The following is a 13,316-nucleotide window of genomic DNA, read 5'->3' as shown; positions in this document are numbered from 1 at the left end:
ATCAAGTTTAATATTATAATTGGTTAGAAATAAAAAATAAAAAATTCAACTAATTGTATTATGATACTTAGTCTAACCGGCTGTGTTTCCTACACTATAATACATGTCACTTCGTGGAACTTTCCAGTCTTTTTAATTTATTTTTCTTGGTCCTTTCAAATATCCTTTTTTTGTACACTGGATCTTAAGATAAATAGCCAGGCCAATGCCTCAGAAATATTGAGCTCTCAAATTCAAAGTAATACTGTATTATTCTGAGAGAGAGAGAGAGAGAGAGAGAGAGAGAGCGAGAGAGAGAGAGATGGGGAGAGCTCCTTGCTGTGAGAAGATGGGACTGAAGAAGGGGCCATGGACTTCTGAAGAAGATCAAATTCTTACATCCTTTATCCAAAAATATGGTCATGGAAATTGGCGTGCCCTTCCAAAGCAAGCTGGTAATTACAAGTTACCTCATCTGGGTTTTTTCTCTCAAGATTTATAGGCCACAAAACTCGGTTCTTTAACCAAGATAATCATCTTTGCATTGCATGATGACAAATTTACAGTTCTATATACAACGTTATACATTTACATACCATTTGCAGACCTGAGCTAAGTTACCTATAGAAGTATGTTCTCCTATTTGCACCCAACTTTGAATTCCGCTCATTGAAGTTATAGATGAATTTAGTGTAGAATATAGATGGTATAAAAAGTTACATACAATTTATGCATGTTTCATGTTGAATTAATAACAACTGCAAAATTCTTAATACCTGCTAAATTCCAGTTGCTACTTGCTTTGAGCTTTGTACTCATCTTTTTCACTTGTTTTTTTATTCTTGAAATAGGTTTGTTGAGATGTGGGAAGAGTTGCAGACTCCGGTGGATAAACTATTTGAGGCCGGATACTAAGAGAGGAAACTTTACAAGAGAAGAAGAGGAAGCTATCATTAAGTTGCATGATATGCTGGGTAACAGGTACATATATCAAAGCACCAACTTCTAATTTTCATTCAACTTTTAATTTGTAAGCTATAAATTCAAAACATGCATGTTTTACCATTGACCAAGATATATATATAGCCGTTTACCCTGCTGCCAACTATCAACAGCATACTCAACAAGGCTTGTTGTTACAACAAAGAAAAGCATTTACACATGTACTCAAGGTATAAGGTGGAAGCTAGCACAAATTCCTCCTCTCCTTAGCCTCCCTTATAAACAAAAAATAAAATAACCAGAGTCAGGATCGTTTCTCGAACACACAAATCAAAGACACTGATTTTCTGTCAAAGAATAGCAAGTGGGAGCTGATCAAAAGATTCTCTATTGGAAGCCACCACAATAGACTTGTAATTTAATTGTAAATCACAACCAACCATGCATTTGATAAATAATACGTGTTTTAGATTTTTGTCTTTAATTGCTATGCAGGCACATCTCATAAAGTTGCAGTCAAAATTCAAATTTAAGCTTAAAATTTTAGGGCAATTAGTTACAATATATATATATATATATATATATATATATTTTTTTTTTTTTTGAAATTGCATTACAGAATAATTAGTGTTTATTATGTTGTCATTATATTATTGTTGTATTGTTATTATGTTAACGTTGTGTCATCAACATATAATTAATATGTCTACGTTACTGAACAATGATCATTTCTCCAAACCAAATATCAATATATGTTTATTATAGTTATTTTTCTAATTTTATACGTACTTGCTTAACAATAGTTAAACTATCTTGCAAATGCTTAATTTAATTCATTTCTTTCGTGTTCAGGTGGTCAGCAATTGCAGCAAGATTACCAGGACGAACCGATAACGAAATAAAAAATGTATGGCACACCCACTTGAAAAAAAGACTCAAAGACCATACTACAATAACATCGCCAGCAAGTAGTAGTAATTGTACTTTCATTGTCACAAGCCAGTCTACTGATCAACCTGAAAATATGAATTATCCACAGCCATCTTCTAGTGATGTTTCCTCCTCAGTCACAGAAGTCTCAGGTGCATTGAGCAGCGATCAGGATACGATCGTCGTCAAAGGTGAAAACATGGAGCCGTGGGAAACCTTCCCTGAAATCGATGACAGCTTCTGGTCAGAGGCACTCTCAGCTAACAATTCCAGCACCCCATTACTATTTCCAAAGGCCGAAAATGATGAAACAATATCCGAGTTTCCGATCACCGCCAACGATTCGGAGGAATTGGGTTTTACTTTTGGTCTAAACTTGGATGATGGCATGGAATTTTGGTATGATCTTTTCGTTAGAACTGGTCATGGGGGAACACCAGAATTTTGAGTTCTACTATTTCCTCTCTTTGGAGTTTAGGAGGAAATTTTAATTGGCGGTGAGAAATGTTAATTTTTTATCTTGTACTTGACCGTTAACAAATTCTGGTCTGAACAGAAATTTCAATTGGGGGGGGGGGGGGGGGGGGGGGGGGGGGTGGCGCGGGGCGTGGAAACTATGTCCTCGTGTGTCCAATAGTTAGACTACCACCTTGTGCATTATATAAAAAAGAGAAAGAAGGTGGATAAAGAAATTGATGATGACGGAAATGATGTAGCTGCATTAATATTTATATTTCAGAGACTTTGTTGATATATAATCCTCCTTAGCAGGTTCTTATTTGTCCAAAGTTTATGTGTAACAATAATGATTGTGACGAAAACGATGTAACTGGACTTTTTTTTTTACACCAAAATAAAAACTCATTGTTCTAATGTATGTAAATTTAATATGTATGTGTGTGTGTATTCCATTTTGCAGTAATTCAGTTACATAATACGTGTTAAAAAAGGATATACAGTAAAACCAAAATTAAATTGTTCTAGTAAAAATATAAAATAAAATAAAAAGCTTATAACAACATAGTTCTAAGTTAGAACTTCTAACAATTGTATCCAAAGAAAAAGAAAACATAGTTCTAACAATCAACACAATAATATCAATACAAGAGTATTAAAAAGATGAATGGAGGTTTATCAAAAGGCTATTTCGATTTCAAATACTCACCACTAACTAATACTCATGTCGACAATATGATTACATACAAGACAATGCTTGAACAAGAAGTCAAATAAGTACACAAATTTTGTTAGCTCAAGCATATGTACACTAGATAAAACGGTGATTCATACAGAACATAAGAACCAAAAGTATAACAAGTAGCAAAGCAATATTATTATTAAACTACTAGCTAATTTTCTTCTTGTTCGACCTCCAAGTTTTTGAAATGCTATTTCCACTTGGGCGTATCTAAATCAACTCGAGAAAAAAAATATCTAAATAAGTGTCTAGCATCATGTAATATGTGTCTGCAGGAAAAGAGAAATAAAACGATCGAATATCGAGATAAAAAGTACCAAGAGTTGGTTGAATATTTTCTCGAGTAATGCTCGTAATTTTTTTTGTTCTTTCTTTTTTGTAGACGGTTTATACATTTTAAATTGATATTAGGAAAACGGAGCAAGTTCCTATATCTTGTTCACCATTTCATAGTCCAAAAGAGAGTTCTATTCATGTATTTTTCTCATAACTTTACAAACTCCCGTGTCCGAGTGTAAATAACATTGTCAACGCCCACATTTTCCACAACTTCTCAATCCATGATTGATGAAGTTACCCCTTTTTTATATTAGGGTAATACTAGAGAGACTAAATTTGTAAACAAAAGTTTGGAAACTAAATGACATGAAAGTTGCTTATTGGTTTATTACTTAAGTATTGATAAATGTGCACAAATCTATTAGTGACACATCATTATTTTGTTAATTTTGTCTGTAAATTTAGTCTCTCTAGCATTACCTTTTTTTTTTATTAACAATGACATATAGACTTTAAGACCATCTCCAAAGGAGATGTCAAATATGCCAAATAGAATTAAGGTATCGTTTGGTATGCAGACGGGACGGGACGGAACGGAATGGGACGGGACGGGACGGGACAGAACGGAATGGAACGGAGTGGGAGCAAAGATGCCCTCGGATGGAAACAAGGAGGAAGAAGAAGGAGACGAAAAGGTTATAATTTTGTGTTCCACGGATGTGGAACAAGTTGTTCCAGGGGGGTGAGGTAGAACGAAAATTCACCCAAAACTCGTCCCATGGAACAGCTCGTTCCACCCGTTTTAGGCGCACCAAACGTGGGACGGAACGCCTTGTCCCACTCTGTTCCATCCCGTCCCACGTACCATACGGTACCTAAAAGACATTTAGTGTTCTCCAATAGATATGCCATATATGATGTGGCATGTGAGTCATTTCACTTCTTTCTTTCTAATTACCTTTTTTAACAGCAAACAAATAATGAGTCAAATATATTTAATTTAATTTTTAATGCATGGGTCCCATTAACAACCAATAGAATAAAAACTAAAACTAATTTTGATATTTTTTTCATAGTTAATGTAATTCTAGGCCAAATAAAATAATAAAATAAATATTTGACACATCTATTGGAAAAGAAGAGAATTTAGCATTTGTATTCAATTTGTCATATCAACCATCAACTAAAATTTTAGCATATTATATTTAATATCTCTTTTAAAGATGGTCTAAGTTGTTGAAACTAGAGGGAAAAAAATGAGTGTTTCACAACCTCAATTTCCAAGAAGATTTGATGCGCTTGTTAAAGTAGGAGTGAGTGAAACAATAAAGGGGCCAACGACTTAAAAGCTTATTTATGGTCTTTGTTCTTTGTTTAATTAGGCTATTAATTAAAAAGTGGAATCAAAATATCCATTTCATTCGTGGTCCTTAGTTGTTTGTTTTTTTACTAATTAGTCTCCAGTCAATTTTCTTTTTCGAAAAGGTAATCACCAATGACTTTCCAGTCATCCACAAATCTGTTAGTCTTGATTGCTGCTTTTCACTGAACGCACAAATAAACTGAAAAGATATTTAATGATCAATGTCACATGCACGAACGATAACGGAAATGTGTGATTTAACTAGGGGAGGAAGGCTCAGTCACTACATATACATTGTGTGGTACAATCTATATTGGCTATAGGATGTCGACACACAAACTAGAACGACAAATTTGATTTGGCTTTTGAAATGAGTTATCAGCTGCTGACTATTGAATTTTCTTTACCTCCAATGCCAGAAAAAAATGGCAACAACCACAGAGCAAGTGTGATTATTGTTGGCGTAGCTAGCTAAAACATGTTAAAATGTCAAAAAGTGTGACGTCACGTTTATAGGAATAACTACTTTAGCAACAGCCACGCTTACTTTGTGATTATTTGCTCTTTTTCTTGTAGTGCGTTTAGTAGACAACTACCGATCAATATAAAATTTGATGATGCATTTGAGTTATGATCCTTAGAGAGTTATGGTAGATATAAGCAGTTTTCTCACAGTACACTAATATATTAAGTGTGAACACTTACCAATTACTTATTAAATGGAGTATTTAGGTCATCCCTAATAGGTTGGAAAATTGAGATTGACTTCAGTGGGTCAAAAAATTTGAGTAATTCTTAAGTCATTTTGATTCCTATACAACAATAAATTACCCACTTTTTTGGGAAGGAAAAAAAGTGAATAACCGATAGTAGGACAAATATTAGATGACTAGAGACTCGCCTCTGTTAAACTCACAATGTAGCAATTATGTTATAGGATTCAAATTCACTTGAACGACTATGAAGGACCTTAGAGCAACTCAATTTTGTAGTAGACCTTTCAATTGGAGCTATTCCACTCAATTGAAACTATGAAGATGATACTTTTATGTCTTCATATTCAATAAGTCAAGTGTTCGTATTCAATAAGTCAATGTATCCTAAGAAAATAGATGACTGCAAAACTTAATTAACAAGATACTTGTAGGTGTTCGATCACATTGAATAGGTCAATGTACCTGCCGTAGAAAAACTCAGACATAAGAAAAGGGATGACTTGCAAATATCAAGGGATTTATGCTAAATATAGTTAAAAGGGAAGTGCAAAAACTTGGAGGGATTTGAAATAAGTGGATATAATGCATCAAGGTTGAAATGAGTCATTTGTAAATCTTTGTTTATGTCTTTGCAATGCATTTCAAAACTCCTCCATCTAATCTTATGCAGTTCATTTCTAACTATATTTAGTCTAAATTCATTGGTATTTGCATATCGCTTACCCAAACATGGACTAAGTGACACAACTATTTAAAGCCTTTTCCTTGCATCAAAACAATGTAGTATGTTGTCCCGCTACTTAGTTCTTCCTTATGAAACACAGTTAGGATATTCGATTCCACCTAAATTGCGCATAAAAAGCCCAAAGTCGATCCAAAGGAATGGCATCGTAGTTTTGGACACGTACAATAACACGACTCACAAACATCACCAAACCGAGTTGAGGATAATGTTGTTCATGTCGAAACCTTCTTGACATATTTACTAAGCTTCAGGATACGCTTACCAGTGGTCGTATCCGATAAGGTCCTATTCGACCTTAATCAATTGCAGATGATAGTAGAAATGGATATGGAGATGGACGGAAGAAGGAAGGATTACAGCTCCACTATTTTTGTATTATAATATTTTATCAAAATGACCGTTACAATTTTGTCACATCCCATCCGGGCGGGACCACTTTCTGGGCCCGACTCCACCGTAGCACGATATTGTCCGCTTTGGGCCCTAGCACACCGTCACGGTTTTGTTTTTGGGAATTCACACGAGAACTTCTCAATGGGTCACCCATCCTGGGAGTGCTCTCGCGCGCTACTTGCTTAACTTCGGAGTTCCTACAGAACCCGAAGCCAGTGAGCTCCCAAAAGGCCTCGTGCTGGGTAGGGATGAGAATATATAAATTTAAGGATCACTCCCCTGGGCGATGTGGGATGTCACAATCCACCCCCCTTAGTGGCCCGACGTCCACTTCGGCACACACGCGGCCAGGGCCTGGCTCTGATACCAAATTGTCACATCCCGACCTAGGTGGGACCACTTACCTGACCTGACTCCACTGTAGCACGATATTGTCTGCTTTGGGCCCCCAGCACACCTTCACGGTTTTGTTTCTAGGAACTCACACGAGAACTTCCCAATGGGTCACCCATCCTAGAAGTGGTCTCGCGTGCTACTCGCTTAACTTCAGAGTTCCTACGGAACCCGAAGCCAGTGAGCTTCCAAAATGTCTCGTGCTAGGTAGGGATGAGAATATACATTTTAGAATCACTCCCCTGGACGATGTGGGATGTCACAATTTTCTTTGGAGCTAGTGCTCTTATACAACTCACCACTAAGTTAATTGCCAACAGGAATTTCTAACAAATTTTGTAAAAGCAATTTCAATTTATATGCCGCCTTGCCAATCCTTCAATTTCAATTGGAATTTCTAACGAATTTCCTAAAAAAAATTTCATATGTTTCTTCATACGGCTGACATGAAATACAGGGTGAATTTTGGTACCATTTCTGCAATTTCAATTTACATGCCGCCTCGCCAATTCTTTCTAGCACTTCATAAAGGACCATAGAACTTGGGTATAACTTGTGACGAGAATGAGAGGTCAAAGATTGCAGTTGATAAGGAATCAACTTGAGATAAACTAATAATGGACTCGGATCAACTCAAAATCATATCATAGCCAATCTAGACTTGAAACCGCTATGATAATTAATTCAACTTTTAATAATTATTTTGTGACTTCTTGTTGCTCCGTATGATTAATAATATTAATCATCCCAACGCTTTGTTAGTCATCTCACACAAAAAGTAGGGTGTGCAATCATTAGATTCTAATCGACGAGCACGTGAGACGATGCAAAACTCTTGATTGTTTTGGCAGACTAAAACCCAACCTTTTAATCCACCTTATTGTGAAGAGCTTATTTGACTCTTCAAGGCTTCACAGATTATGAGTGGATATCTAGCCAAATACCATAGTCCCCAAGTCCATACATAATGTATGAGGAGAATCTATTCAATTGCAACTTATGATGTAAAACGATCTCTCTCCACACAATACTCTCAATGTCATTGTTAGCAAATGGATCGTCTATGTCAAACCCCAATGTAATTCTTTTATACATATATGATACTACCCTTAAGCTGTCACAAATATATTCTCGATCATGTTTAATACCTCGGAAGATTCCTTGATCATGTTGTAGAGTATTCTACTTTGTTGCACATTTACATGCACTATGAATAAGGGGATCACCTGAACATAGCATCTCTCTAGCCCTAGGACATGATATATGTGATAAAATCACCGACCTACCCATCTGACAACTACTATGTCTCAGGTCCAAAGATTTGTATGCATAATTGCAATTCAAAGTCAACTGCTTGATATATAAATCTATGTAACAACTCTGGTTTGTCAAGCAATTCAGAGTCAATTGCTTGATATATAAACTCCATGAAAACCAGGACCGAATTGGCTGATACCAATGATATAGTCCAATTCGACCTTAACTAATTGCAGATGATAATGGAGATGGAGATGGAAGGAAAAAGCAGAGGTATATGTGGTCAGGGCTGCGACTTTAATAGATCTAGTCTCCCACAAGCAACATATTGAAAAGTGTATTTTCACTTCTTAATCAATAACATTACACACTGAGGTATTTATACACAAGGTACTAGAACACTTGTATTGACAGCTCACCTAACTAACCAAATACACAAATACAACTGAAATAACAGAACTTAACATTGTTATATTTTGTTATTTACAATATTACCCCTAATATCCTCTCTCAAACTAAACTGAGGTAGTTTGAGTGAAAGTTTGTCTCTTAGAAGAAGAAATCTGGCTTTCGACAGAGCTTTAGTAAAAATGTTTGCAGTTTGATTTTGAGTGCAGACAAAATGAACAAAGACTTCCTTAGAAAGAACTTTCTCTCAAATGTAGTGGTAACCGATTTCCACATGTTTGGTCCAGGCATGAAAAATTGGGTTCTTTGCTAAGGAGTTAGCAGATATGTTATCACACCAAAGCTTGGGAAGACAAGGCAGAATTAACCCAACATCAGTTAAAAACTTGCAAATCTAAGTAATTTTAGCATAAATGTTAGCTAAAAACCTATACTCAACTTTAGTAGATGAGCGTGCCATTGTTGGTTGTTTCTTGGCACTTTAGCTAATGATAGAGTCTCCCAAAAATATACAAAAAACCTCAAGTGGATCTTCTATTCGTATGACAACCTGCCTAATCTGCATCGGAGAAAGCATTGATGTTGAGAGGCTTTGAACACTTGGGAAACCAAAGACCAAGATCAAGAGTGCCCTTGAGGTACTTGAGAATCCTTTTAATTGCCTGAAAGTGTGATTCTCTAGGTTGTTGCATGAATTGACAAACCAAATTAACTGTAAATGATAAGTTTGGCCTAGACCAAGTTAAGTACTACAAACCACTAACTAGAGACCTGTATTATGTAGGATCCTGCAGAAAGGGAGAGTTGTGATATAGAGAAGAATTGTTGAAAAGGGTAGCACATGGTTTTGCACCATCCATGCGTGCTTTCTTGAAAAGATCCAAGATATATTTCATTTGGGAAATGAATATCCTAGAAGAAGACCTTTTTACTTCAATGCCAAGGAAATAATGGAGAGGACCCAAATCCTTGATAGAAAAAAGTGCACCGAGTTAAGATATAGTATCCTTGCAGGCTTGAGAATTTGGACCAGTGACAAGAATGTTATCCACATAGACCAAAACAAACACTAAGGCAAGAGACTTTTTGAAAAATAAAGAGTGATCATTCTGTGAACCAGTAAAACCAAGAAAAGATAAAGCTTTGTGCAACTTTTCATACCAAGCTCGAGGAGCTTATTTTAAGCCTTATAAGGACTTATGTAGTTTACACATATGATTAAGTTTAGTAGGTTCCTTAAAACCAAGAGGTTGGACCATGAACACAGATTCTGAGATATTACCATGCAGAAATCATTGCTTATATCTAATTGATTCAAAAACCAATTGAACTTTGCTGCCATAGTAAAAAGTAACCTGATTGTAACTAATTTGGCAACTGGACTGAAGGTTTTTGTGTAGTCCAAGCCTTGTTGTTGATGGAACTTTTGTAACCAATCTAACTTTGTAACTGTCTATAGAGCCATCAGACTTTCTTTTTATCTTGAATACTTATTTGCACCCCACCAAATTCTTTGAAGATGTGTATGGAACCAAGGACCAAGTACTAGTACTGAGAAGAACATTCAATTCCTCATGCATAGCTTGTCTTCATTGAGGGTGTTTTGAGGCTTAGAGATAAGTAGAAGGGATATAGAGACAGAAGTGAGTGCAGGATTTGGATGCATTGGTGCAGGGGAAAAGGTATTGAAAGTTAGGGATGTAGAAATGGAATTCATGGAGGATTGAACTTGTGTAACTGTGGAGGATGCTGAAATGAGTTGTATGTGATGAAATGGGAAATAAACCTCATCAAATATAACATGTCTTGAGAGATAGATTTTCCTTATAGTGAAATCCAAGCATTTGTAACCTTTGTGTTGCAGACTGTATCTCAAAAACACACAAGATTGACTCTTGGGATCAAGCTTGGAAGTGACATGTGGCGTTACCCAAGGAAAATATCTGTAGGAAAAAACCCTTAGTGTGGAATAATCTGGTGATCTGTGAAAGAAAGATTCCCAAAGAGAACATTTTATAGTAGTAGGCATGCGATTGATCAAATAAACAACTGTTAAGAAAGCATCTACCTAGTATTCATGAGGAACCTTAGAAGTTGTAAGGAGAGTTTTTGCAGTTCCTACCAGATGTCGGTGTTTCCTTTCAGCACAACCATTCTGTTCTGGAGTACGAGGACAACTGAGTTGATGAGATATGCCATGATATTTCAAGAATTGAGAGAACTTAGTGCTAATAAATTCTCCATCAGAGTCAGATCGAAGAGCAACAATCTTGGCATTTAATAGATTTTCAACCATTGACTTGAATGTAATAAAAGTATGAAGCACATTAGACTTGTATTGAAGAGGAAAAAAACAAACAGTACATGGTGTAATCATCCACACATATTATGTAATATCTGAAACCATTTACAGAGAATAAGAGTGCTAGTCCCCAAACATTAGTGTGCACTAGCTCTAATGGTTTGCTTGTATTACAAGGTACTAAAGTGAAAGACAATTTGGAACATTTTTCCAAAGCACAACTTGAACACAAGGGACTTATTCAATCTATTAGAAACATAAATACATGATTGAGATACAATTTTATTTAAGATTTTGAAGGAATGATGGCTTAAACGTTGATGCCATACATCTTGAGAGGTTTTAGATGTTGTAGCAAGAGCATGTTGAGTACCAGCAATGGAGGAAGATGTGTGAAATGGATAAAAGCCATCTTTCACAGAGCCTTTAAAAAGCATCTTCTCCGAAGAAAGATCATTCACAGTAAAATGAAAAGGATATAAGAGAATTGAGCACCAATTGTCAAGAATGAATTCGTTTGCAGAGAGCAAATCTTGTTTTAATGCAAGAACATGTAAAACATTCTTAAGATTAAAACATTTAATGCAGGAACATGTAAAACATTCTTAAGATTAAAACCATGTGTAGAAGTAGGAATAGTAGAAGAACTAGAGTGAAGAATGGGCAAACCTTTGCCATCTCCAATGTACACTTGCTCAGGACCACTATAACACTCAGGATTCTGCAAATGAGCATATGAGTTGGTCATGTGAGAACTCGCACTAGAGTCAAGAATCCAAGATGGAGCAGTGGATGATGTTGTAGCACAGGAAGCAGACTGAGAATTCTTGCTGGCATAGGATTCATGCGATAAGGACAGTCAATAGCCACATGATCATACTGCCGACAAATTTGACATGGATTTCTTCTACCAGAGTAGTTGAAATTAGATATTAAACCATGATTATTGTACCTTTGATTATTGTTGCGAGAGATATTCCTCTGATTATTGTTGTTATTCCTGAAATTGTGGAAATTCAATGATTATGTGAATTTCTAAGGTTTGAGAATTTGCAATCCACACCACGGCCTTGATTGGAGTTGAAATAGGATGCATTCTAAGCAACATAGGCCTGAGAATTTGGAGAATCTGTTGGTATAGGGAGAATACCAGCAGATGAATGTAAGGCTTAAATTGGAGCCGAGGAGGATTTCTTGCGATTGTTGAGTTAAACTTCCTTACTGAGCAGATGACCATGAAGTTCATCAAGATTTGTGGATCCGAGACGGAATTGAACTGCACCAACAAAAGAATCGTATTTAGTAGGCAATTTGTGCAAGGTAACTGAGATAAGTTTTGAATCATCAACATGAGCACCAGCGTTGGCAAGAGCGTCAACAATTTTTTCGATTTGCTGGAGATAGATCACAACAGTTGATTCGCCATTGGTGATGTTGCGAAGACGAGAACGAAGCTCGTGAATGTGAGACTATGAAGCCGTCGCCAGTCTAGATTCAAGCTTAGACTAGAGTTCCCAAGCAGAATTAACACCAACAATGCATGTAATCAGAGAATAAGAGAGTGGAGTTTAAGCCGGATCAAAATGTTTTGATCATTCTCATACCAAATCACAAATTCAAGATTAAGTGTTGAAGTACAATTTCCTAATGAATCGCGAAGAAATTTGGGATGAGCAGTCACAAAGCCGTCGATGATTCCAATGATGTTGTAACAGTGGAAGATCGTAGCAAATAAAGCACTCCAGGTGAGGTAATTTGTGGTGGTAAGCTTAATCGGAACCATTGATCCAATGTTGTTGATCGTGACTGAAGAAATCAATGGTGGTGCAAAAGAATTAGGGCACAGATTGGTGACTTAAGAGAGCTCAGGATGAACTTGAGAAGTAGAAACAGAGGAGAGAGGGAGCAGCTGCCATTGTTGCAGGCTAGGGTTTGAAGAATTTTCAAAGGTCGGTGAGCAGGAAGCGAAGAGGATCGTAAAGGTTGTTAGGCAATGGCGGTGTATACCATATTGGAAAGTGCATTTTCATTTCGTAATCAATAAGATTACACACTAAGATATTTATATACAAGATACACACTTATATTGAAGGCTCACCTAACTAACCAAATACACAAATACAACTGAAATAACAAAACTTGACAATATTAAGTTTTGTCCTTTACAATATTACCCCTAATACAACAGACCCCTAGCGTCCATAGACATGACTCTTCGACACAACACAAACGACAGGCAAACACTATTGCCACCACAAGAAGAAAATTAGTTTGTAACTAGGTTGCAGTAAAGCCTGAAGTTACTTCAGAAAAACATGGTATATACCAAGCTGAATTTGATTCCATCGAACTTCGTAGTTCCGATGTTTATCGTTTCGGTAAATTAAGACAAATGATACAACAAAAATGGA

At 36.3% G+C, this 13,316-nt stretch overlaps 1 protein-coding gene across 1 annotated transcript; it reads left to right on the top strand.

Annotated features, from left to right (window-relative positions):
* The first annotated feature begins 227 nt into the window (after nt 1-227).
* LOC137738380 (transcription factor MYB30-like) lies at nt 228-2,721 on the top strand. The gene is made up of 3 exons (XM_068478016.2): nt 228-434; nt 831-960; nt 1,774-2,721. The coding sequence occupies exons 1-3, from the start codon at nt 302-304 to the stop codon at nt 2,297-2,299; spliced, it is 789 nt and encodes a 262-aa protein (XP_068334117.1). The 5' UTR covers nt 228-301; the 3' UTR covers nt 2,300-2,721.
* Nucleotides 2,722-13,316: the final 10,595 nt, after the last annotated feature.

This window comes from Pyrus communis, chromosome 13 (genome assembly GCF_041283825.1).
Source record: "Pyrus communis isolate YQ-2024b chromosome 13, ASM4128382v1, whole genome shotgun sequence".
NCBI classification, from domain to species: Eukaryota; Viridiplantae; Streptophyta; class Magnoliopsida; order Rosales; family Rosaceae; genus Pyrus; species Pyrus communis.
The sequence above is the reverse complement of the archived record's forward strand: the minus strand, read 5'-3'. Positions and strand labels throughout refer to the sequence as shown.

Coding starts and splice junctions, on each gene's coding strand:
- LOC137738380 (XM_068478016.2), top strand. CDS start 302: ATGGGGAGAGCTCCTTGCTGTGAGAAGATGGGACTGAAGAAGGGGCCA. Junction 435..830: donor TGCCCTTCCAAAGCAAGCTG/GTAATTACAAGT, acceptor TTCTTGAAATAG/GTTTGTTGAGATGTGGGAAG. Junction 961..1,773: donor CATGATATGCTGGGTAACAG/GTACATATATCA, acceptor TTTCGTGTTCAG/GTGGTCAGCAATTGCAGCAA.